The following is a 26220-nucleotide window of genomic DNA, read 5'->3' as shown; positions in this document are numbered from 1 at the left end:
TTGTGTCAAAACTCAAAACGTCAAGTTACAGGTCTAAAAATGTGAGTTGAGTTTATTTAGCTTGGTGAAAGAACACATAGCGTTATGCCTGCCAGCAAACGAGAAAAGGATTTCGTTCAAAAACTCTGTCCTGCTCAGATTTATGATTTTTATAGGTTAGGTTTGCATGCTTCGCTGAACTCGACCAGCAACATTACGTCATTTGTGTTTTGTGGATGCAGTGTTCGATTGACAAACGAAAACAACACCTAAAAGGTAGCTTTTTGTTGATTAGCTTTTCAATACCATACTACATATTTTTGTTGTCTTAACTTGCCCTCAGTTTGTTTGTATTAGGTCAAAGTGATCGCTAAGTTTTATATTCTCAAATAAGTACACCCGACCCCAATGTTTCTGCTTGTTTTGTTTTTGTGTTTACCTTAATGTTATATTTTGGTCAACAACATTATTCTCATAAAATGTGATCATACATTACTATTTGCAGTCAATTGTAGAAGGAATTGATGAGTGATGATCAGCTAAAGCATTATAAAGAATGACGTCTTCATCTACATTTTTGGACTTGCTGCCACGAAAAAGGCACCGCTCTACAGAAAATCGACTTCTCAGTGTAAATTTTCTTGACGACAAAATTTTGTAAACATTTTTCAGTGGTAAAAGGTTGATTGTAGGGCATAGAAGGTGTTTTATTTTAATAAGGTCAAGAGACGTCCCCATCAAACTCTTGGTCCATGTAGCAAATTCAGTGTTGTTTAGTAAGGCTTTATACTTTATAAAGTTGATCTACATGGCTGGAATTTATTTAACACTTAATGCTAATATATATTAGCAAAAATTTGAAATGCAACATCTGTGCAATGAAACTGAAGTGTATGCAGACTTTATATATATTTGCAATGTATTTACAAATTCCTTTAATGTAGGTTACCTCATTATCATAGTGTGGCATTCTTGCAGTGTACAGAACTGTGTTACCATGTCAACTATGTGATGGATTTATCAAGGATTATTTGCCTTTGGAACACTAAATTCTTCATGCAAATGAATTTCAGGTTTTAGAGTGTGGTGTTTGTGGAGAGCAGTTTTCATTATCTGGAGACAAAGTACCTCGTTTGCTGCTCTGTGGCCATTCTTTTTGTCATGATTGTCTTACCCGATTGCCTATTCAGGTAAAGATTTAACATGGACTATATGTGTGTACATTTAATGTGAACAATATTTAGAAGTAAGTTAACTCTGTTACATTCCTGGCTGCCATGAAATACAGATGAATTTAACCATATTTTTGAAATTATTGTATTGAATTATGCAAAACATGTTTGCTGGGCATTTATTTAAGTTACCAAGTACTTTGTTTTTAGGCTGGAAGCTTGGTTTGTCCCATGGATCGCCAAATTACTGATGTGGGATCAGGTGGAGTTTGGAGTTTAAAAAAGAACTTTGCACTTATTGAGCTGATGGAAAAACTTCAGCTTGGAGGAATTACACATGTTTTTCAGCCATCAACTTCCCACAAAAACTTGGACAGTGATACAAATGTCTTGGTTTCTGTAAGTGCATTTCTTTTTTAACTGAAGCCATTTTAGCTGATTTTGAGAATAGTACCAATGAGTTTAAAATGCATCTAGTAGTCATCAAGGTACAAATGCAAATTTAGGTATGTCTTTATTGTTTATCCTTTAAACCAGTAGTTTTCAACCTAGAAATTTTGGGAAGGGGGTGGTCAATTACATTGGGTTGCAAAAACAGGCAGTCGACTGAAAAAAGGTTAAACCCACTGCTTCAACCAAAATGTTTTGTTTTAAAAATAGCCCAAAAACAACTAAAAATATGTAAAAATTTATATTTACAAATACTACTTGCATTATTATAGTAATTTTCTGTACAGATGTTAAAAAGCTTCTGCTACTTAATACCATGAAGTTTCTCAGATTTTTACCATCATTTTCTCACAGCCATCCTGTTGTAGCATGTAATGATGATTTTTAAACAGCTCTTCTCAGCACAAAGCCTGACCTACATTGTACTGTACAGCTGTTTGCAACATTCTGTTGATAAAGTGGTAGAATCTTGTAAATGACATTGGTATAATGTGTTGGATCTTGCTTTCTTATGAATAGAATGTTGTACTAGATAAAACATGTTTAAAGTTGTCATATCTTATGTTGACAGGAAGCAACATGCTGTGACGAGGATGATTCACATGTGGCCACCTTGTACTGTTTAGTCTGTTGCACAAATTTGTGTCAAAATTGCTCAGCATCCACACATTCTACCAGAACACTCTCAAAACACAAGTAAAATCTATGTTATGAAAGTTTTTGTCTTTTTTGGGCGCCAACAGCATATTAAACCTAATTGTTTCCATAAAACTACTTTTTCTGTTTTTAGAGTCTCAGAAAACTTCTCAGAAACTCAAATATATATTTTTTTATATTTTAAACATATGTGTTTTAGTATGCCAAATATGCTGCAAAATTTTATGATGGTTATAGCTTGTCTTTATAAGCCAACAAAGCACTACATTCTAATGAAACAGTATAAAGCCTACACACTGAGTTTGTGATTTTAACTCCAGTCATAATGTGCAGATCATGGGATTAGTCTTTGCTGTCCTAATCAGTTTTTATTTTAACAGACGGATTGATCTCAAGGATAAACCATCTCAGCCAACAATGTGTCCCCTGCATCAAACACATGCACTTGAGTTTGCTTGCTTACAAGAAGAATGCAGATTCAGTCCAGCAATGTGTTATCTTTGCAAAGAACATGGGAAACATAAAGGCCACAAGGTTTAACATGTTTTGACATAGTAGTTAATTTTAGGCATAGAACATGCAACATGCTTGTTTCTGGCACACCTATAAGTCCTTGACAATCATTCTTGGTCATTGCATAGCATTGTAAGTCATTTTTAGGCAAAACTATTTACCTAGATAGAGTTGCCATAATTCAAACCAGTGGCACTCAACCAGCAGTATGTGTAAGGTATGCAAGTAGCTTTTTGTAGTACTGCTTTTCTCAATTAAAATCAAGTCTAGCATTCCAACAAGTAACTGTTGAGTTGGCTAAAAAACTGCGTTCTCCTTTTCTTTGCTGCATTGATTGACTGAGCAGATGTTGTGACATCAGTATGTTTTATGACGTGTGTGACACATCAATAATATGCTACAGAAGAACTGTCTGGAAAACTGTTATGACTAACTTTCATCTATCCACTCGCAAATGAACCGCCTTGGTATTGGACGCAATTCGATTTTTGGGTGTTTTTTTAGCTCCTGCCTGCTGGCTTCAGAAATATGCTAACCTAGTCAAGAAAATAGGCCTATATGTTGGTCCTCCCATTCAAATAGGATTATAGTGGTATGCAGCCACAGGAAACAAAATGTCAGTGGTACCCGATTAGTGAAAGGTTGAGAACCTTTGACATAAACGAACAATAGCTGTAATTGTTACAGATGTTTAAAGATTTTGTTTGTGGCATTGTGGCATGTTTTATCAAGGTTAATAATTTGCATGATTATCACAGCACAATTTACTGGAAAACGAAGTTCGTTCAACGAGAGCCGTTGCGCGGGAGGCAGCAGAGAGAGCGGGTGCATTTTTATCGCAAGTAAACGAACATGCAGCAAAAACGGCTGATGCCATTGAAAGGGTTGAAGGTGGCATTCGACTTTTTTCCGACCAAGGTGGCGTGGTCTCCAGGCAACAGGTAAAATGCAGTAAATGCTTAAGTGCTTTGCAATGCCAATAGATAAAAAGCGCCAATCGCATGGCTGTTTTTGTGTGGAATCATTTTACAATTTATAATACAAATTTCGTTATGGCGAATTTATAAAGCTCTTAGGTTGGGCAGTGGGATTAAATTCGTAATGTAGGAACGAAATCGTTAATGTCAGGAGTTGAAAATCGATTGTGTTTTATCATAAAACATCGACGAACGTCACGCTGATGTGTTTTATAGGATCTTAAAAACTAACTGCGCGCATTTATTTTGCCAGTACACTGGAACAGCCGAATCTGCCCGTGCTTGTGTGAGGGAATATTTTACCCGGCTTCGAGAGACCCTGGCCGCCCAGGAGGAGGTTGCCATAACAACGCTCGACTCGCATGTACAATCACGCGTAACCGCGCTACGTCGGATGCACGATGACGCAACCGCTTTACGCTCACAAATATCAGCTGCTTTGGGACACTGCAATAATGTACTACGCCAGGTCAGTGGCTGTGACATAACTAAAATTCAAATATATTTTTTTATGCAAGTAGCTTTTTTTTACATCTTTAACAACCCCTTTTTTATCTTTACACAGAAAATCAGTTTGATCTTGCTGTTGTGCAAAAAGTTTACCAATATTATGTATTTTATTTCAAACTTATAATTTAACGAGTATATTTTTACAATTTATTAAAATTGCTGATAGAAGCCAGTTTTTGCCATTTTGGGTTAAGATTTTTTGGTGTGTGAAAATGTTAAATACAAATGTTTTCAACCACAGAACGACTGCACTGTACTGGCTGCTCGGTCAGAAGTGGAGGCGCTTGATCACATGTTCGACCAACAACAGCGTCAGTTTAGCGAACAAACTTCAGCAGCATCTGATGCCCTTGATCCTGCTATACCCGTTACATTTACTAAGGTTCGGATGCGATTTAGGACTTACTTTTTGAACAGGAGACCGTTTGTTCTCGCAAAAGCTATAGTTTTCTTTTTATGGTACTTGTTTGTACAATATGCAATTTTGAAAGGATTTTTCTTTGGTAAAAATTTAGGAAAATGTTTGTCAAATGCAAAGCTTGGTCTGGTTCTCTGATATAATTTTAAAATACTGGTGTATCTTGAATTATAAAACGTCGAAAACAATTTTAATTTTCAAATGACAAAATTTACGAATAGAATCGTGTCTTTTCTAACGCAATTTCATTTTCGTCTCAGGATAACCGAATCCACATTGGTCGAAAACTTGAGATTCGGGTTGTGACGTTGGGATTGGATGGCGCAGGCAAAACCACCCTGCTGTTCAAGTTGAAACAAGATGAATTTATGCAACCAATTCCCACGATAGGTAAATATTGATCCATAAAGTTGTTCTACTTTTTAATTAGGCAAATTACTAAAGTAATAGCCGTAAAAAGTATTATGACAATGTATTTCACAATTTCAATAGAGTTTACTGATCAGCCGCTGTTTTGTAGTAAGCGTAGCGTCGTTTGTTAAAGCTCTTGGTTAACTAAATACGTGTTGTTTTGCACGTAACATTCATATTTTGCACTTTACTATTTTGAAATGTCAGTTTTAATTTTTTTCACTCAGGTTTTAACGTTGAAACGGTTGACTTTCGCAATCTGCGCTATACAGTGTGGGATGTTGGCGGCAAACACAAGCTCCGACCTCTGTGGAAACATTACTATCTCAACACACAAGGTAAATACATACAACCGAATCAAATGCCTGTGTGGGTTATGTTTCGTACGTGAAAAAAATATATTGGACGCATATTTGTTCCTATCTTCATATTTGTGTATTTGGTGACACATGTGTTTGGTGATAAAATCAAATGTTTGCTTTTTTCATACAGCTGTTTTATTTGTGGTGGATTCTTGCGACAGCGATAGATTCGTGGAAGCTCACGCCGAACTTGCCAAGTTGATGTGTGAAAAAGACCTCAGGGATGCTGCTTTGCTCGTGCTTGCTAACAAACAGGTAATTACCTAAATCACATGTTGTTGAATAAGCATTGATAAATACCAGCAAAGACTTCAGTGTTCAATTACGGTTTAAACCAGAGTTTTTCAACCGGGGGAAACCTTAATATGCCGGTAGAGATAATTTGGGGTAAACAAAATTGTGTTGGGTATGCGAAAATAAGGTCTTGTAAAAAATCGGTTGTAAATTACCTTCAAATTCTACGAAGGGGTATAAAATTAGATAAGGTGACAATCAGTTTCAAAACTTTTTTGGGGGCATGAGATAGGCAAAAAACTCCACTAAATCGCCGATGGGATTTTATACACATGTAGGCAAAAACATTTGAGACTGAGCAGTGGTTAAGCTTGTAAAGTCTGGACGCATTGCCTTCTTGTTCTTAGCATACACTTCTGGTTATGAAAACCCGCACAGAGCTGAAAACGGGGCAGAACCCAAAAGTAGCAGTCCAAAACCCGAATTTTTTTAACAAGGGTGAAGTAATCAAGCCCTTTTTAGGTAAGCTTCCCGAACCCTAAGCTGACCCGTAAACCTCGCGACCTGACTTTCAGATCTCGACCCCCAGAAACGATCCTATTCCACTGTGTTTTTACGTATTTTTTTGTGCCCTAACAGGATCTACCAGGCGCAGTTCCGTGCGATGAACTTATTGCGAGGTTAAATCTTCACAAACTCTGCTGTGGCCGATCCTGGAAAGCTTTGCCCTGTGACGCGTCATCCGGGGCGGGACTCGAGGAAGGTTTATTGTGGCTTTCGCGCCAGCTAGTGGCCGCTGGAGTGCTCGAAGTCGTGTGATATCTATTGTGTTGTGTGAGAAATTTTATTGCTATTTTTTAGTTTTATTGCTTTCCTGTTGCTAGCGTTTGCTGCGCGATTGCGATGCAGTGTTAGATAGGAAAATATAAGTAAGTGTTGTGCGTTCAAAACTTACAGTTCCGCCGATCGAGTATTTGTTTTTTGCGTCTAATTTAAAATTCATTGTTATGTTTTTACTATATTTTACGCGTTTAGCCCTCGGCTAACAGCTTGTGACTTGATTCCAGCCGACTAGTCGACGAAGTAGAGAATTTCCAGTATTTTGGAAAATTAACACTGTCTGTTTACTCTGTTTAAAGAAGTTATTTAAAATTTCAGTTTTGATTTTGAATTGAATAAACATGATCTGTAGTGTGTAATAGGTCTGGAATCAATGTGAACGAAATTTACTGATGCTGTTTTAATTGTCTTTAAGGTGACACAGTACAACGACATATACCGTCATATGTGGAACTGATGCTTTAAAACTTACGCGAGTCGATTTTTACACCAAAGCGTTTTAATCCGCAATAAGGATTTTGTTGCGTATGGTGATTCCCCCAACTCAGCCAGAAATCTAACAACGGATAAAATCTAAAAGCCTGTTTTTGTGCTCTCATCTGATTATCTGATAAAACGGATAAGTGTTTGCATCTGAGTTTCAACAAAGTATAAGTACGGCATGAAAAAACTTTCTGGAGTGTATATTTTTGTTATATTTCTCTGTTTATACGTCGACAATCTTGTGGAACTTTTTGATGTTGTGGTAATTTATCATTTGTTTTGTTCCTAGAAACTCTTAATTTGTCGTACATCAAGCTTCTATTTGTTTTCAATTACACAAAGCAAGATAGATATGTTTTGGTCTCAAATACTGGCCTCAAATAGAGCACAGGAAGCAGTGAATAGCCACACACATATATTTCCACGCACCCCGATATTTACAGCTGAAATCATTAGGGAACCCCGGGATCAACAATAAACAGCAACGGAACATTCCCGAACATAGGGACATCACAAAAAAATGTTTCTGTACAAAACGTAAATAGTACCGCATCAAAAAGCAAGTAAGGAGCACCACGTAAAAAACGAAATTATCAGCACCATAATAAACGAAAGCACACAAACAACAAAAGCATTTCATGTATTGCGACTGTCTACAAAGCCACACTTTATCCCTGTATTGTGGCGGTCTGGCCAGCCGTAGCCCCTCGCACCAGTCTCCTCATGCTGTCATCGGTCAAGGCAACTGGACTGGTAGTGACCGACGAGACACAAAACGGATCGCATTCGGACTCGCCACTACTCATTCGCTCGTCGTGGTGGCCCGATTCATTGAAGCTGCTGTTTCTTGAAAGACCACTCCCACTACTTAAGCTGGAGTCCATCGAAGAGTTGGACATTCGCCGGAACAGGTCTGTTGCGTTGAAAGCGCTTGTAGGTGCACTTGGGTGGCGGCCATTAGGCGATTGTTCGTTTTCGTAGGAGTAGTTGGGTTCGCGCACACTGCAAAAGAAATGCAGAGTAAGAAAAGAAAAAAAAATCTTGAACACCACTTAACCAACTGTGGCAGCAGGAAGGCGACTTCACTATCTTTTGTCGGTTTTTATAGACAAATATTTTATTCAAAACATTTGCTTACCAGCTGTATTTTTCGTGGTTTCTCAAATGTCGGTCAAGGTTGGTTTGTTGTCCGAATGCTCGGCCACAAAGATGGCATGGATAAGGCCGCTCCTGTAAAAATAGTAGAAAAACATTTTAGGAAACTATTTAAGCTATGAGTAGAAAACAAGTTTTAATTATAGCCATCAAATGAAAATTGTGCATGAAACTGGTCGTTGCGTTCAAAACGTACCTTTCTGTGGATGTTTCGGATGTGGCGCTGGAGATTTGATGAGATGGAAAAACTTCGCTCACAGAATGTGCAGGTGTATGGTTGCTCGCCAGTATGTGTTCTTTCGTGTCTGGTCAGGTTAGCGCTCCTTGGAAAAACTTTTCGACAAAACTTGCAAGTGTAACGCTCCTTTACCCCTTGAAACGATTTGTTACTGCCGGTCGGAGACAACTGATCGCGGCCCAAAAAAGGTGAGGGCATCGCAACCGAAGAAGGCTGCTGAGCATACAAACTACCGAAAGAAGATAGTTGGGTGTTAATGTTGGAATAGAGCTGTCCGTATGGCTGTCGTAGGTACCAAGGAAACGCACCAAACCGTGAGATTCGGTCATTTTGTATAGAAGCATGCCTTGCCCGTTGGTTGGCGAGAAGTGAAGTGCTGCCAAAGCGTTTTCCAAAATGATAATAGAGGTTTAGCGGGTTTCTCCATGCTGCTACATTGTTGTTGATTGTGCAGCTTGCAGTTTCACACTTTTTGGGCAAAGAAAGATCGAGAGGTTGGTCTGAGATCGTTGTTTGTTGCTGAAATGATTGAGATGTGCCTTTGACAGGAAATACGTTTGGACGGTTGGCCACAGTTTGTGCCGCTGCTCGCTTTTCCAGCGTGCTGTGATACAAGATGGCGGCAGCGACTGCCTCCGCTGCAGAATTATTGCGCATTTCAATATTTTTTTGCTGACTGCTCGACGGTGACAAAATAGGATTCCAAATTTTCTCTCTGGTCTGCTGTGGTTCATTTTGCATTTCCCGTGCGACGGTTGAACTCTTGTGCGAAGTAAGTGCGAGCTTTTCATTGCTTAGATCGACTTGAACACTGGCATGACTTACTGATTGGCGGCTGTAGGTAGCGCATGAAGAGGCACTTCGAAATCTTCGTGAATCGGCATTGATCTGGGTCATTACCTGATCGAAGGAAGCAAGAAAAGATTCTGCGCCAGGATCTGAACACTGAATTGCGGCATCGGCCATTTTTGGCAGTGTGTTGCGTAAGTTTGCAATCTTGTGCGCAAAAGGAATTTGGGAAGAGACCTGGTAGAATTTGTTGTTAGAAAAACAAGTAAGAAGAGGAGAAAATGGTGGCGATCGCGGCCCAGGTGGAACTTGGAAAACTGAAGATGAATTCAGAGGTAAGTTGCTGCCAGGTAACGGTGACCGCATTGTCAGTACGTTGTTGCTTTCTGTAAATAGATTGTTAGATTAGTAAACGCCGTTTGTAAAATGAATAAGAAGATGCAAGTTTGGAGAAAAACCCAGATAGTCAATTACCTTGTTTGTAGATGTCAGTTTTTTGTGGTATTGAAGTGTTCAGTCCGTATGATGTTTCGTTCGCTCTGTGATGAATCAAGCTAAAACAAAAATTAGCCATTAGGGAATGTAGACAGCAGTCTGACATTTTCAGTGCGATTCATGCTCCAGAAAAATAGAAAAAGAAAAGCACTCTTTTAACGCCCATTCTAATCATGTGGTTGGTTATAACCACGACAAGAATAAAACGTTAAAAATATCCGTATATGTCATGTAGGCAAATTGTTGAGCGAACGAAATTTGTTGCATATTATGAAGTAATAAATGAGCATTGTATGTAAGCTACGGTTAATTTTACCAAAGACGTATATCAACTACAAAATAAGCTTGTAAACTTACCTGTTCGACATGCTAGTGCGACTGTGTACTGAGCAGAAGCGTCGGTGTTTGTTGAGCGAGTTTGCATTGGGAAATAGTTGACGACAGGTGCGACATCTTATCTGGCCCCGACAGTCTGAGTGCATGCGTTTGTGGCGACACAGATTGCTGTACTGTAATTAAGAAATAAACGTATTCAGAATAGTTAACTAGAAGTTAAAACGTTTTGGTAAATTCCGTTCATATAGTAAATACCTGTGACAAAAACAAGTTGCCAAGATTTTAGGCAATTATGCGAATTAGGCAATTAATCGGATAATTTTCTTGACAAATCGCTGCGGTTGGGATTTACGGTTCCTATACAACTAAACGGATCATGCAATTAAACGGATTTTTTTGTGTTTTGCGAAAGCATGGTAACTAAAATTTATAATTTGAACATAAAATATTTTGGGGTTGTTACCTGTGTATAAGCTTTATGACACACAGCACAAGTAAAAGGCTTCACGCTGCTGTGAATGTGGCGATGTTGTTTTAGCCCACTAGCTGTTCCAAAAGCTTTGCCACACTCCCCGCAAGGGTGAGCTCGAGCACCAATGTGATGTTGTCGAATGTGACGTTGCAAGCGGCTGGCATCACAGAATGTGCGGTCGCAATTCTCACAGTTAAATCTAATATAAAAAAATAATATTACAATCTGTTTCGATTTGCACACACCACATATGCCACGGTCACAAAAAAATACTTGAAAAAATTCTTTAATTACACTTTTTTCTAGGCGTTACTTTAACTTTTTAACTCGTAAAAAAAGATTTATTCTTATATTTTAAATAAGAGCACTACAGTGTCCGTGTATATACACGGACTTGAAAACTAATTTAATTAAAAACATAACTGCCAGAAAACTTGTTCATGTTGAAAATCTTGCTAGAATATAAGTATTCTATGTACACAAGATATCTGACAGTGTTTAAATTATGTTTTATTGTTATTTCAAAAAAATAAAAAATAGTGCTCGAACAGCAAAATCAATGATGCGCAAGTTTTTATCTGTAACTTTTCTCTGAAATCGGTTAAAGAGCAACCACTGAGACAAAGCCTTACTTTTTCTCGCCTTGTTTTCCCTGTCGTTTACGTTGATCCAAACGCAATTTTAATTCTTTGTATTTGCTGAGAGATGAGCTGTAGCCAAACTGCTGCCCGTGCGACCTGTAAGATGTTGTCTTCTGGCCAACAAGGTTTTGTGACATGTTTCGGAGAAGGTTCTGGTGTCGTTTTAAATCACCTGTACAACAACGTTGCAAATTAAATACATTTTTTCAACTGTCTGTCGATTCAAACAACATTTTTATTGCAATCAGATAATAAAAGCACTTCATCAAAATTTACCTTTCATTGGACTTTCTGTCACGGGTTCTTGGCTATTGGAAACCGAAGACACGTTGCTGGCAAAGAAACCGGTCGTTGGCAGTGAAACTGCGTCGTTGATGTGAATCCTTTTCTGTTGTAAAACCGCGTGCGTTATACATAGCAGATCATAAAACCAAAAGCAAACAAGACGAAGCATCAAGAATTATTTTATTTTACCTCCTGTTGATTGTCATCGACCCCAGAGTAGGGCGCAAAATGATGCGATGCCCTAAAATAATCTTTCCAACCTGGGCTGGGTAGCTCTGCTCGTTGCTCTCCACTGTCTCGACCCAATCCAGGCGTATCAGTCAGCTGTACAAGCGAGGTGCAGTGATTAAAAGGGCTGTAACCGTAGATTGCACGTTATACGAGCAGCGAGGTGTCTTTTTGTTAAACATTGTCGAAACTCTGCCGCCATGAAACGCAACATTGACCTTCGTGCTATGGCTCGAGGAGGCTCCGGACGCGCAATCAACGAATGAAACCATCATTCAAATGTCATTGCTTGGCACGGACAAACATTTGTGTTTGTCTCATTAATGTGCAAGCTACGATAAACAGCCCGGTGCTCTCCAAGGCTTCTGTCAATCTCAACAGTCGACAGATAGGGACTACCCTGGGTCCGCCAGGTTTATTACAATCTTTGCAAACAGCGCACGCTAATCTGACAAACATCCGACAAATGATTAACTCGGAAGGAGACACGGAAAAGCCTGTTGGCATCATTAAACAAGTTGTTGTGTCAAAATAAAATATCTCCTTCACTTCAGTTTCGTAAACTTTGAAAAAATCATGAAATTGTTAGATGATACATTTATCATAAATTTTTGTCATGTAAGAAATATACCCTAAAAGAAATATACCCGTTAATGTTTTTGCGCTAATAAAATTTTTGGTTATGAATCAAAAATAAATATGCAATCACATTTTAATAAATTCCGCTGTTCAAAAGGCAAAATGTTTAAAGTTAGCTTTTTACTGAATTTTTATTTCATTTAATAACATCTCGACCTGGTGTGATAATTTATCGCTGTATGCACTTGTAATTACGGTAGGCACACATAGTCTATGGCTGTGCCCGCTTGGACCCAGGTGTTGACTCGGTCGAGACAGCCTGCGCACAATGTTTAATGTTCATCTGATGTTTTGTTGCAACTAAAGCCAGACTCAGAAGTTCGAAAATTCGTGTTATGGAAACACCCCTATTAAATTCAATGCCAGCACCAGCGCACTCGCCGTTTAGTAACCAAGGCGAGGACCAAATTATTCGAGTTTTGTTATCGCAAGCAATTATCACCCAACGTTGCCAATGGGCCGTGACGGTATAGTGTCTCTGTCATACCAAACAACTTTTTCGTAGCCATTTGGGACTGTTTGAAGTCCTCCGACTATTTTAGAGGCGCACGTGCTGCGTGTTTAAACAGTTTCTCGCTAATTTGTTTGAAATTGCCAAAATAATGCGACGAGACGCTCGATTTCACTTCCAAAGCCGTCGGTTGTTATCGTCATGACATTTCCGCTTTATTGGTGAGATGAATTAGTGGCACTGACTGACTATGGGAAACTTATTTAGCATTGAAAATCACAAATAGTTTAACAAAAATAAGTCAAGATTTAAATATTATACACTTTCTGCTAAATACGAGAAAAAATAAACTATTTTGGTTATTTTAATTGATCAAATTTAGGATACGATAACTAGCAAAAAAACACTTGTTTACTTTAATACGCTGGTTTGCTTACACGTGTACAGTTTATGTTCGATTTTTGTAGTTTAATACAAACACAAGAACAAATCTTAACAGGTAACTAAAATACTGCTTATTTGTTGTTTGAGTAGGCAGCATAAAACATTACCACATCTACAATCAGTCTAGTTCACTCACCTTGTAAAAAGACTGCACGTTGTGGCTGTTCATTGTACACATGCTGCAAGTGCGTGTACCGTTCTGGCTATCACGAGGCGCAAAGAAGATGATGACGCTTCTTCCAGACGAGTTGTAGGCAATGATTGGAAATCATTCGAGGGGCCTCTTCATCGACCCGCGCCAAAGGAAAAAAATGCCGCTGGAAAAGGAGTGCCAACAAAAAAATGAAATCCTGCGTTCCACATTCTTTTCTGATTGCTGAGCCACAGGCGTGCGCAATTCAGACAAAAACGCTGATGACATAAATTTTAAAAATATTTGACAAGCTTTGACAAGAATTCACACTGCGATCTGCAAATTTTCACTGCAAATGCCCATACGTGCGTCTGAAATACACCTTTGGATGTTGTATGTTTGAAACTAAATAAGAAAGTTCAGTATTATTAAACACTGGGAAACAAAAAAGTACTATAAAAAGTTAAAGCTTTAAAATTGCTATGTTACCTTTGTCGCAATTAAGGTAGAAGTATTTACAAACATCATGCAAAAAATAAATAAAATAAAAATAAAAACAAGAAATAAGTTTTGATGAAAATATCGTGAAAATGTTAAAAAAAAACTGGAGCAAACTTCTCGCTTGACCTCATTTAATCGGTGCTGTTGTTGGCGTTGGAGTTGTTGTTTTGTTATGGCGCTAAGTCCATCAGGGTTGACTGAGACCAAAGTTACGTCGTTTTTGTCTTCAATCTTCCAAACATGGTTGGCTCGTGACAATTTTTTTGCGATTTAGAATTGATTGCTTCAGAAGCTGAAGAGGAGATGGGGTTTTCCTTACGGTGGTCGTTTTAGCTATTATTTATGATGTGTGTAACTAAGTCCGCTCTAAGAAGAGGGAAGGAGGCGTAATTGAAGTCGACCAATTGTGCTGATGCTTGCAGCAGGGTTGCAAACGGGTCCAGGCCGAAGTTTGTCACACTTAGTGACATGAAAGGGAGATGGTTATTCCCCATTTTTACACCCTACCATTTGTTTTTGTGCGAACAAATCTACTTAAGCCCGATCACGTGGTCCTAAGTTACCCAGAAAAGGCCTTGCACACGGCACGTGGGATCAGCCCTATGTGCCAGCCGATCCCAGGGCAGCATTCAGGAGGTGGGTTTGCTTCGTTCAGGAGACATCAATAGCTTCTGTAACCCGAGTTTTTCTTACATAAAGTGCGACCTTTTTGCCTTGCACGTCTCAAACCGCATCATCGCGTATTAATCAATGAACAGCACCAAAAAGCCATCGAGTAGCCCTGCCCTGGATCTTGTTTGTTTTTAGGATTAGTACACTCGTTGTCCTCATGCAGTTGCGCAACCTTCTAGTCACCAACCTTCATTTAAATTTACCGCGCAGTTACATTTCGAAATACGTTGTGTTGAGCACACTGTATGGCAAAGCAACGACTTCGCAGTTAATCGTTGGTAATGCGTTTGTCAACACACATTCGCATGTATAATCCGACTTGCAGCTTTTCGGATCCCGGAATGTTATCTGTTTATTGCTTTCCACATGACACGGATTTCCGAGTCAACACAATGGCGATTTGGAAGTCTAATCCCTTACTTAAACGGATCTTAATGCGCCACGCGAAAGTTGTTTTGTCAATTTGGTTTTTATGTAAGTCAGCACACAAGTGTCTTTAATTAGCCTATTATTGCAAAAGGTTTAGCAAAGAATTTTTTAAAAATATTTTGGAATCTTTTTGGCAAAACAAAACAATTGTAATTGCACTTAACCATATGTATAATTTTGCAAGTCTTGACCGACGATGCAGTAACCGTGCGACCGGTGTAAGTAGCGCCATTTTGTTTTCTGTGACGTCATGTAACCTGTTATTTTTTAAATACACGTCTCCTATTATCACTGGCTTAAAGAACCTAGTATCTTTCTGCCCATAAGTTATCCTTGAATTTTTATCGACCAAAGAGTAGAAAAAATTCGACTAAATTGTGTGGTCAAGCCTTTGAAAATAAACCACTGTTGAGTGTTGATATGCTTTTTCATGAATAAAAAACGCAAACATTTTAGAGTTGATTGTAGGGTGATAGGCTACCTTTGACAGAAGAAGCCGTTTTAATATCTATGTTTACTGTGAAAAACCAAAAGAATCTTGTAGTGCAAAAATCAGTCTGTGGAAAAGCATGTCTCACAATCTACATTTTCTCGTAGTGAAAAGATATATTGTTGACAAAAATGTACATTTTGCCTATCACCTTTAGGAAAAGGGCCACATTAAAAAATACGCAAAAAGATTGGCCCAAATACTGGATGGCCCTTTCTGTCTTCAGCAAATCTGTCAAATTTTCACGCCCGTGTGGGTAAAAGATACTGAGTTTATTAGAACGCTTTAAATATATGCTTACTGCTGCTACGAGGAAAATCAAAGTTTAGCTGAGCCCATGGCGTCTCAACCTGGACGACACCGATATATAAAATTTTTGTGCCTATAGGAGGCGTCTATATAGCCAAGGCGGCGACAAACTACGGTCCACCGAACCAAAATTGTAAGCAGACCCGAAATTGGAGTGAGAACCCGGCCCGAACCCGAAAGTATAAGTCTAAAGCCCGGCTGTTGGACATTAGATTAAATTCAGCAACTAGCAACTTAGCTAGGTAATTTTTATTTAAAAAAATGCAGACAAAGAATGTAAAGTCAGGCCCGAACCCAAACCCGGCCCGATTTACAACTGTACACAGAACAAAACCGTCCGGCTCGCAACCCTACAACAATAGTGTCACTTCGCTTTTTTGGTCGAAATAAATCTATTAGTTACAGTGCTTTATTCGTGTGTCCATGCGAATGTTTTTGTTTTGGTTCTTGACTTTTGTCGATCCATCTACGATCGACACAAACAAACAAGACAAACAACATGATAACTTTGTTCCTACCCGTTAAGTGATGCTCAAATTCGAGGTTTTGAAAACATTGCATTACGGTTGCTGGTAGTTTTACCCTTAAAGTTTGGTTTTTATAGACAATGTAAAGATCAAAGTGGAAACAAAATGTAAATTAATAATGAAAAATTAGTCCGGCTCGCCGCAACATTGCTGGTCTTGATTGGAGTTCGTGGCTTTGCCGGAACCTGCAGTGTGCTCTCGCTAATATAGGTTAACGTGCTTATTAATGACATACATGTGGCGATATTTTAACAGAATTTCGTAATCGATTTATTGAGAAACGCATGCCTACATTATAGTATGGAAAGGAGCTGTAAGAGCATTGGACTTTCCAACAAACGTGTTAAATTACATTTATTGTAAGACTAAATGGATAATGAACCCTAGGTAGCGCTTATAATTGACAACAATTTGAAAAGGATGCTTTACCTCCTCGATTCAAACAACTATTGTTTGTGTTCGTACAGACTATTCAACTAAGTTTTCTTGGCTATATAGGTTGTAGCTCACCTAATTCTAAGCCATATTATTACTATTCTCGTTTTCCCTCGTGCGTGTCGAGCAAAACATTTCCGCCAAACGTGTTTAGCTAAAATAAATATACTGTAACAAGAACAATGTACTGGGTTAAACTTTTCGGTGTTCCTTTGAGAACCTGACGTATCAGTTTCGTAATATCTACTTCACAATTGTGACGTCACCCCTTTACTGTAAATCAAAAACGGAAGAATATCTTGCCAGGCGTATCACAAACAAAGAACCAAATGAATCTTTTATGAAATGCGTTGCATTGTTATGGTCACTGAATTACAAATGTTCGACTTTACTGGCGCTACTTATAGCCTATAAACACTTCTACCAAAGCACCCTATCGTGAATTCGGCAAGTTTCGCCATGCCGTCCTAAAAACAGTATTATCGAAAGCCTTTTTATTTAAATCTCCTGTCTAAAGAGTCTGCGCATAGTTTCTAGGCAAAAAGGACTCAACACAAAAACGCGAGTTTTATTAAAATAAATGACATCAATGATGCTCATTATGAACAGAAACGCCTGCCCTTGCAGCAAGACCTGAATTCATAGCCTCAATAATCGTTTGAAAGTCAAAGTCTTTGGGAGAAAAATTGAAGTCCCGTAATAACTTTGGATGCTCAGTATGGAAATACTGAACGAGATAAGACAACAACTGTGCATCTGGTACCGATATTTGATCATCTGTTACCATTGCCGACATCAACACGATTCCTGCATTCAAGAGTACCATAATATTAAATTTATAAAATACGCATTTAGACCTTGTTCCAATAGGTAAGATATTACAGAGTCTAGACACTTTTAGTCAGTTCACTGTAAACTCTCTATTTAGTTTTCACAATTATGATGATAAACTATCGTTTTAAAAAGAACATAATTTTGTATTATTTCTTATCACAATGACATAAATAGAGAGTATATGTACCCTTTTCAGTCAACAACTCAGTGTAATGATTTAGTGTAAGTTGTGATGGTGCATTTTCTTGATGTCTTTGGTAGTTAATCAGTGATGTAAAATGAAAATCATTGGATCCAAATTGTCCAACAAACATTTCATACCCATCCTTTCTGGGCACTGGATACACAAACTGCAAAATTTGTAATCAATACGAATCAATTACATAAGATAATTTACAATGAAATTTATTTAAGCAAACAGGTAAATTTGAACTTACAAGGGGATACATTTGAGCTGTTGTCTGAAGTATGTGAAAAACATCCTTTGGAATGATTGCGCTTACAGCATCTTTATTTGAATAATGATCAACCCACAAAGAACCAATTTCCTCTGCTGTTAAACTGTTTACTAATTCAAGTTTTAAAATAGAGTCAAGAGTTTTCCTTTTGCCTGTCTATAAGACACAATAAACAAATAGCCAAGATTTGGTTGGAAAAGTTTAGTTCATTTACCAAACCTTGGACTGGACTTCTTTTTCTTTGACTTGGTCAAATGTACTGGTTGGATTTTTAACATTAGTGTTGTTCAAATGTGATGATGGTTTCTGTTTGAAAAAGGTATCATTTATTCAAATTGTTTTTTCGCCTTTTACACTTGTATACCTCCTGTTGTTCATTCATCAGCTTTATTCGTCTTTCATACTCTTTGGAATTGGACCTATAATCAAGCTTGGCTTTAAATCACAGTACTCATTAGTTAAACTACTCCAACACTGAATTACTTACATTTTGAGTTTGTTTATCTTGTCTGCATACTTTTGGTAGTAGGGATTGGATTCAAGGTCTGTAGCACAATTATTTGATTTGGCCTGCTTTTGGTGGCTATATAGTTTCTCAGCAGAGTCTTGAGAAAAAAGGGCAGCTCTAAAGAAGTTTTGGGATAAAAGGTTTTAAAAACAACCAACGATGGAAATCATCACATCGTGTAGACTATTAAACACTTTTTACAACTAAATAAATGTGTACAGGAGTACAGCAAAAGCTTTTAAAGGGTCAATGAAATTCAGAACAGCAGCCCTACCTTGGACTTCCCAGCAGTGAGGGGAAAAGGCGGACATATCTATGGTGTACGTTCATGGTTAATGACGAGTTGCTTAATTGTGGGCAAAATCCTGCCAAGCACTTCTTTACAAACAAATCACTGTCATTCATCTGTTTGGAAACAAAACCAACAGCCGCGAAACCTTAACGCATGGGTGACTGCTTGTCGCGGTTGAGCGATTGTACAAAATTATTTTTGTCAATAGGGATATACTTTTACTAAAATTCTTGCTTCATTATGGTATACTGTTAAAAAATGTTTGTCACATAATTGTATTGGCTTTCATCTTGGTATAATTTTTTTAGTAATATCACGGCAGTTCCAAATTGTAGCTTTATGCAGACTTGGGCCTACGCTCACTCGTACGCTATATTAACCAAGACAACGGATTAGTAAGATTGCATCAATGTAGACATTTAGCGACCAAAACATCAACAACAGATAATGTTAAAACTAAACATAGCAACCAGAACTGTAAAAAGCCACAGAAAAGATAAGAGATGTTCGTAATTGGAACGACTTTCCAATAAACATAGTGTAACAGGGGCTGATATGACAGTTTTACGACCATTTTGTAGTCGCACTTTAATGAGACTTTGCCCGCTGTTTTTTGGGCTCACAACAAACATTCATTCTCCTTTAGCTGGGACTTTGCTGTCGGACACTTTTGACACCTAGGGGAGATTCGTTCTTCCTATTTCATTGTAAGTTTAACCACTGGCTTTTGCGACAGGAGACGTAACTTGAGCAGGAGTTGCTGTGAGCTGGCCCAACGAAGGGAACACATGACTACGTGCAGTTGTAGAGTAAAAAAATCCATTTACAACCCACAACCAGCGTTTCGAAACAGACTACAGCGTAATTTTTTTAATTAATATCGAAAACTGTCAAAAGTCGTACGACCAAAACAAAAGAGACGTAAAATTGTCATAAAAGTTTGGTCGAATCTCAGTAATAGTGCTGGGCGGCATAAAATCGTTTCAAGCTATAAGTATTTTATGACACGTTTTAAGTGACATTAAAACAATCTTTATTAATATAAGTTACTTCATTTTTAAAATATTGTGTTGATTGTATGTGGAAATACACTTTTGTGAGTGTTTGTTTATATTTTCATCCAACAAGTTATACTCAGTAACTCAAATAAAGACAAAGTCTTTACTCAAATGTTTCATGCTTTTATACTTTTAGAATATGGGCCAGATGTGCTGTTTGTAGGCTATATAATTCCTGTGAGAATATTTTTAGCCTAATTGTTTAGGAACCGATCTGGATTATGGCCACTAAGTGACGCTATGTACACATAAGTATGTGTTTTGAGTATCGTGACTTGACCCTTGTAGCAAAGGGGACGAAAATGAATAGTAATAAAACTACACTAACGTTTAGTTCTAAACGACTATGTAGAAGTTGTTTTTAAGTAACCCCGCATATACTTTCCAAAGAACAGTATAAAAAAATCAATTTTTGCAACTGCTTTTTTTCTTATATTTTCGAGATCAAAACCTACAGTGTTGCACATCACAGGACAAAATGTTCACGAGAACTACAACAAAACGCAAGCGTTCAGTATTCGGAATAAATAGAACGTGTGAGCTCCATGCAATGTACATAAGCAGTGAGGAAGGGGCGTAAAAATACCTTGTCATGTAGGTTGAGAGCAGTAAACCCTCTTCTGACAAACAAAGAGGCGATTAACAGGTAACTTATAACCAGCATTCTTCGGTAAACAACGCCGATAAAACGCCAATAAATAACCGTATGCATATCGTATAAATCACATAAGCGTTATTAACGAATTAGGGCCTAGGTGCTGGCAAGATATCGCTTAAAACAGTATAAATTCACAACACACAAACGACTAAAGACTTTGTTTGTTGATGTGAGTGTCATGTTAGTTCGTTACGCCTTCATGGGTAAAGAATTGACCACAGCCGTTGCCACAGGAGAATGATCGCTGGTTGGACTTTCACACACATCTTGAAAGCGGTTTAGATGTTTTCCACCCATGTTCGGAAGATCTGCATAAACTTGACCGTCGACACATGTTCCTCGACCTTTCAGTTGTCGAGCCATTGCAATGTTAAACAACACATTTGACGCGCTGATTGAAACATCGTTGGATGATGCAACACCTTCGTTGGATTCTTGTTGATCACTTGGCAACGGACCACGTGACAACGACAACCAACGGGAGCGCTCGACCCGTTGCTCGTCTCCCCTGAAAGACTTTTGCACGCTGGGTGAATGACCATCAAGCGAAGCTTCGGATTGGTTTCGTCTCATATCATTGTATCCTTCGGGGGTACTTGAACGTAGAAGAGGCTCTACAAAACGTAAACAGTTTTTAGTCATTTTAAGCGGAAGATTGTAAAATTAAGGAAATATTAATTGCAGTTATATTTTAAAAACATGAAGTTTCAAATTAAAATAACTATCGAATAATGTTCCATACCTTCATAATCTTCGGACGACCTGCGAGCTGCTACGTTGTATGAAGTTGGTGAAGTGGTGGAGCCTTCATCTGAACCGTCATCAGCCTCGAAAGCAGACTTTGCATGTCCACTCTCTCCAGTCAGTCTATAAATTTAAAAGGTAATAATTTGTACCAAAAAGGTAAATTAGTTACAAACGAAAATCAATGCATACCTTGAAGACTTTTCAGCATGCTTTCGCAAATGACGTTCAAGATTTGTTTGTTGACCAAAGGCCCGACCACATAGGTGACAGGTGTATGGACGCTCCTTAAACAAGCAAAGAAAGAAAAGGTAAAGTCTAATTTTTCGGATAATTTAAAAGGATAAATTTGAGTATAACAAACCTTGTTGTGGATGTTTCTGACGTGTCTTTGAAGGTTGGATGAGATAGAAAAGCTACGGTCGCAGTATTTGCATCGGTATGGCTGTTCACCGGTGTGTGTGCGCACGTGACGAGTCAAGTTCGCGCTGCGTGGAAAGATTTTGCCGCAATATTTACAGGTGTACCTCTCCTTGCCAGGACGGGCGCTGGGCAGACGTGAATATCGACCAGGTATGGAGTAAAGCGACGGTGATCTCAGAGTGATTGCTGATGGTAGAAATCGCTCGGGGCCGAACGGAGGCAGCTTATGGTGGAATGTTGGCGATGTCACGTCGGCATTTGGTTTAAGAAAGTCTTGATGTGTGATGAGGTCACCCTTACACGTCATCGACACGCCATTGTTGGAAACTGGTAGCGTCATGGGTCGGTACAAACTTCCTTTTAGGCTATTATTGTTGTTGACGTTTGGCAACTTCCGCTGATCTTGCTCGCTGACGGTGCCAAGACCAAACATGGACTGGTCCAGTGAAAGTCGCTTTGCTTCCAGGTTGTCGAGAGAGGAATCCGAGACATGACGCTTGGTAGCGGCGGTGGTCAACATTGGATTTGGAATTAGTGGCACACCGAAAGCTCCGAAATTTCTGAGGAAAGCATTGTCGCGATAAGCGCCAGAAACACCGTCGCCCATTTTAGGATTGTAGGGAAAACGCCTTGCAAAAGAATTGCCAGCGGCAGCCATTGCCAAGTCCGTCCGATAACGAGAAAGCAAGCTGACATAAGACAGAGCGTTCTCAGACAGAGGCCAAACAGGACTGTCAGATTTGAGAAAAGTGGAAACAAACGGATTGTTCACATTCGTCATTCCTGCAGCAGTTGCACCTTGGGTCAAATGATGTGGAGATTGGAAGCGGTCGTATCCGGGAGAACTTTGACTCTCCTTGACATCCGCACCAAATACCTGATCTTCTGGAGAGGAAAGTTCGGCAAAATCATCCTTTGGTTTAGACAGATCCAGGGGCGTCGTCTCCCTGGGTTTGTGTTTTTGATGTGGCATCGTGTTTGTTCGGACTTCGTTATCTTCAGCATCGACAGATCCTCCCGCAGTAGGTTTGTTGTCTTCTGCATTCTGTCGCTGGAGGTAAGCGTGCGCAGCAGCCAGGGCAACAGAGTATGGATAGAACATATTGGCTTTGTATGGAGAATAAGCTGGAAACGGGAACGGCGTTTCATCCGGGTATGAAACGCTGTGGTCCAAAACTGGTCTCTCTTCTCGTTTACTATTACCATTTGGACGCGGTGAAGTTGGTGACAAAAGAGGATGCCAAATATTTCTTCGTGTGGTTTTGATTTCCCTGCGTTCCGATGACGAATCCTCATCTGAAGAAGAAGATCTGATCTCTTGCAGTGTGTTTTGTTCCTTTGTGGAAGCCTCATCAGTTGAAAACTTGTTGCGCTGTAACGCAGGAGAGGGTGTGCGAGACCACGATTTGTTATCCCGGTTACCAACGCTGTAAGAGCTGTCACGACTTAGTTCGACTGAAGCGGGAACCTCAAAGTTCGGAACGTGCCTGCGTTGATTCCTACCATGTGATTGGTTGACTCCAAGAAGATCCACTTGTACACCAACACTGCTTCCCGGCGTACTGCAGAGAAGTGTGCTGGGAACACTAATAAAGTTGTTAGAGTTGGCATCAAGAACAAATGGAAATTGACCATTTCCTTTTTCGGGAATAGTGGAAGCGTTATCGGTAGTGGGATTGCAGCATTGAATTTGTGCATGAGCCATGGACGAACGGGCAGTTTTGCCCACTGACTGGCCGTTGGCATAAGAATGTGAAGACAATGATATCGGTTTGTGAAGAACATCATTTTGAGGCATCATGGCACTGAGCATGCTTAGACTGCTAGCTGTTGGGTTTTGAGCCAAGTGAGCCAACGACAATTGGTTAAGCGGATGAATGTTGCCTTGAAGCTTATCGTTATGTGTTGAAGTCCACAGACTGCTTCCAGGCAAAGATGTTGGAAACATGGAGCTGTGCTGGGTAACATGCTGCATATTACCTGGAAAATACAAAAATACCATCAGTTACAGGCGATGTACTTGTAAATGCTACATATATATATACGACACAATAATAATTCAAGACAACCTACCTTGAGCAAACACAGATTGTTGCATTCGTTCGAGAGGATTGTTTCTGCTGTCATCACCTCCGCCCATTGCCGAAAGTCTGTTAAAATTATTTTAAACATATTGCATGTGGAATTGTTGAAAAAAAAAAACTTCCTAATGCAATGTACGTGACTTAACTAAGCAGCTTACCCATTCGGATAAAAAGCTTTGCTTTCGCAAAATCTCCGGTGTTTGTTAAGTGAACTGGAATTTGGGAACAGCTGGTTGCAGTTGCGGCATTTAATCTGCGTCCTGCAGTCAGCATGCATTCTCTTGTGTCGACAAAGGTTACTGAACTGGAAGTATAAAATAAGTTTATTAAATTAATGCCGAGTATGAAAGCATTACGTTTTTATACAAAAATTAAAAGTCACTTTTTATGCGTATAACTGCATGGAAAAGCTACAGTTCGTGTAAGTTACATTAAAACTGTACAAGTTTTTACCTGTGTGTAAGACTTGTGGCAGACTTCGCAGGTAAAAGGTTTAACTGAGCTGTGAATATGTTGGTGTTGTTTTAACCCACTGGAGGTGGCAAACGTTTTTCCACATTCAGGGCAAGAATGTGCTCTTGCTCCCAAATGCTGCTGTCTAATATGACGTTGAAGATTGCTATGAAAGAAAACGTCTAAATTAACTTCTTATTTCACTATAAGCTAAATTAAATCAAGATTTTATTGCGGCAACAAAAACCTACTGTTTTGAATCGTTGCTGTCGTTTCGAAAACTACTTTGTTCTGCCTCGAAGTCAATGCTCTCGTCAGAGGCGTTGGCTGGCGATCGTCCAAACATCGAGTCGTACTCTTTGCCGGAAAAGATAGACGCCGGGTCCTTGGAAGCAGCGAGCCACGGTAGAACTGCTGTCAAGTGCACAAACACGTGTATTATGTTGTGAGCGATGGCCGATACGTACAGGTAGGTCGAGTGTCAGCAGTGAAGCGGTACAAAACACTCATTGCCGGCAAATGTGCCACAACTGCAACTTGCAATTTGCAGCGACTCAGAAGGCAATAGACAGTTCGCGAATAAAGTAGAGCGCACTAAAGCGCATTTAAGGCACTCACCCCTGCGAAGTTGGGCTCCTTGGTTCACCGCTGAGGAAAGTGATGACGGAAGTGCAGGGGCTGCAAGGCCGTGAGCTTCTTCCATTACCGGACTCGAAGCGTTTCCTATTTCGCCGCCACAGTTTTGGTTATTCTGACTCGCCGCGTCGCTCCGTGATTCTACGCTGGTTTTTCGCTCCGATGTCTAATCGAACAAATTATGGCGAAATAAAATATCAAATCAATTTTTATTTTATTTTATACTATTTAGGTCTTCTCACCTCGAACAAGGGCGACCGAGAATGGTTCGGTTTTTGTGTTGTTTCGCTACGTCGAATTTCTGCACCTGTGCAAATACAAGATTTAAACATAAACAAACGAATAATTTCGTTAGAGCAAAGAATTTACGAATGCAAATTACCTTGTCTAAAGTGAAGTTCTTCGGAGGAGTCTGTTGAAGAGTTTTCGTGTTCTGCGGACAAAACCTACAAAAACGATAAAAGTTCGTGTTACTCGATTTTTTAGGAACTTGCATTGTGTCAATCAACCCCCCAAAAAGACATACTTGCGGCAAAGGTGACCGAGGAGAATAAGGTGAATATCTTCTCGACGCTCTTGACCTGTCCGACCACAACGCTTCGTTCGCACAGTTACTGTCAGCAAACATGTTTTTAGAAACCAATTGATTGAAACTCTGCAAACATAAATCGATCTGTAAATTAAGTAAATACAAACACGATATTCCAAGAACATTTTCACAAGGTTATAGGAATTAAGTTTTTTGTACTTAGAATCGTTAGTAGACTACGACCAGGGAATAGGATTTGCCTGGTGTTGTCTGCCATTTTGTTTACAAGGTCTGCAGACTTGTTGATACAAAGGATTTTACGCGTGGCTCCCGTAAACTGTGATTGCAAGTTGCGCAGTGTTGAAAATCGTAACAACATAACGATGATCGGCGATATTTTAAACAATGGCGAATATTGTATAAAGTTGTCATGGTGGTATCGCCGGGCACTCGTCACCATGAGTTTGTCGCATGAAAGCGAAGACCCTGTCTGCTGTCAACACAACGTCTTACGTCCCGACAATCTTAAGCGATGCTTCATATTCAGGTGAAATCACCGCACCGGTTTCCCAATCAACCCGGAAGAATCGAGGCTTGAGAAATTGTTCGGTTGTCATTTCACATTTCTCACGACGTGACGCAATTTTTAATGGAATTTTTGTTGCCACTGAATTCCGTGATGTAATTATTACGTTTTTCTAGATTAATTATGTTTAATTGTTTTTGTTTTTGTTAACTTTGTACATGTTATGTGATTTAGAAAAGCCATAGCACGCGATTTAGGTAGGGACCAGTATACTTATCGATACTACGCAACAGAAATTAAAACAGCGTTTTCTAACAATGCATAAAAATTTAAATTTATTAA

At 39.2% G+C, this 26220-nt stretch overlaps 4 protein-coding genes across 7 annotated transcripts; 1 reads left to right on the top strand and 3 right to left on the bottom strand.

The window, feature by feature from the left end:
- The first annotated feature begins 167 nt into the window (after positions 1-167).
- Positions 168-7359, top strand: LOC145224728 (E3 ubiquitin-protein ligase TRIM23-like). Its single transcript, XM_080091298.1, has 13 exons — positions 168-255; positions 485-610; positions 1053-1169; positions 1362-1550; positions 2173-2297; positions 2639-2792; positions 3530-3712; positions 4002-4217; positions 4500-4640; positions 4937-5066; positions 5315-5425; positions 5580-5704; positions 6323-7359. The coding sequence occupies exons 2-13, from the start codon at positions 536-538 to the stop codon at positions 6500-6502; spliced, it is 1746 nt and encodes a 581-aa protein (XP_079947424.1). The 5' UTR covers positions 168-255; positions 485-535; the 3' UTR covers positions 6503-7359.
- A 45-nt stretch (positions 7360-7404) lies between these two features.
- LOC145224726 (uncharacterized) lies at positions 7405-13454 on the bottom strand. The gene is made up of 10 exons (XM_080091296.1): positions 13316-13454; positions 11607-11741; positions 11409-11520; positions 11124-11304; positions 10483-10690; positions 10041-10192; positions 9663-9742; positions 8358-9574; positions 8145-8236; positions 7405-8008 (listed from the first exon to the last, which is right to left on the bottom strand). Exons 1-10 carry the CDS (start codon positions 13355-13357, stop codon positions 7675-7677), a joined length of 2553 nt encoding a protein of 850 aa, XP_079947422.1. The 5' UTR covers positions 13358-13454; the 3' UTR covers positions 7405-7674.
- A 3769-nt stretch (positions 13455-17223) lies between these two features.
- Positions 17224-18913, bottom strand: LOC145224730 (ATP synthase mitochondrial F1 complex assembly factor 1-like). 3 transcript variants are annotated; one of them, XM_080091300.1, is made up of 7 exons: positions 18750-18913; positions 18455-18592; positions 18332-18386; positions 18187-18273; positions 17947-18123; positions 17697-17859; positions 17224-17482 (listed from the first exon to the last, which is right to left on the bottom strand). In XM_080091300.1, the coding sequence occupies exons 1-7, from the start codon at positions 18878-18880 to the stop codon at positions 17262-17264; spliced, it is 972 nt and encodes a 323-aa protein (XP_079947426.1). In that variant the 5' UTR covers positions 18881-18913; the 3' UTR covers positions 17224-17261. The 3 variants fall into 3 exon arrangements, with proteins under 3 accessions (XP_079947426.1, XP_079947428.1, XP_079947429.1); XM_080091302.1 differs by having other exon boundaries at positions 18455-18572; positions 18750-18850; XM_080091303.1 differs by lacking the exon at positions 17947-18123 and having other exon boundaries at positions 18750-18912.
- A 1317-nt stretch (positions 18914-20230) lies between these two features.
- On the bottom strand, positions 20231-25512 carry LOC145224725 (uncharacterized). Of its 2 annotated transcripts, none has more exons than XM_080091294.1 (12): positions 25350-25512; positions 25206-25269; positions 25066-25130; positions 24806-24989; positions 24439-24598; positions 24188-24353; positions 23893-24038; positions 23724-23800; positions 21592-23630; positions 21420-21514; positions 21226-21350; positions 20231-21097 (listed from the first exon to the last, which is right to left on the bottom strand). In XM_080091294.1, exons 1-12 carry the CDS (start codon positions 25449-25451, stop codon positions 20673-20675), a joined length of 3648 nt encoding a protein of 1215 aa, XP_079947420.1. In that variant the 5' UTR covers positions 25452-25512; the 3' UTR covers positions 20231-20672. The 2 variants fall into 2 exon arrangements, with proteins under 2 accessions (XP_079947420.1, XP_079947421.1); XM_080091295.1 differs by having other exon boundaries at positions 24439-24601; positions 25350-25510.
- Positions 25513-26220: the final 708 nt, after the last annotated feature.

The sequence above is a fragment of the Phallusia mammillata genome, chromosome 4 (genome assembly GCF_965637545.1).
Source record: "Phallusia mammillata chromosome 4, kaPhaMamm4.hap1.1, whole genome shotgun sequence".
Lineage (NCBI taxonomy): Eukaryota > Metazoa > Chordata > Ascidiacea > Phlebobranchia > Ascidiidae > Phallusia > Phallusia mammillata.
Note: the sequence above shows the minus strand (reverse complement) of the source record. Positions and strands in the feature narration are given on the sequence as shown.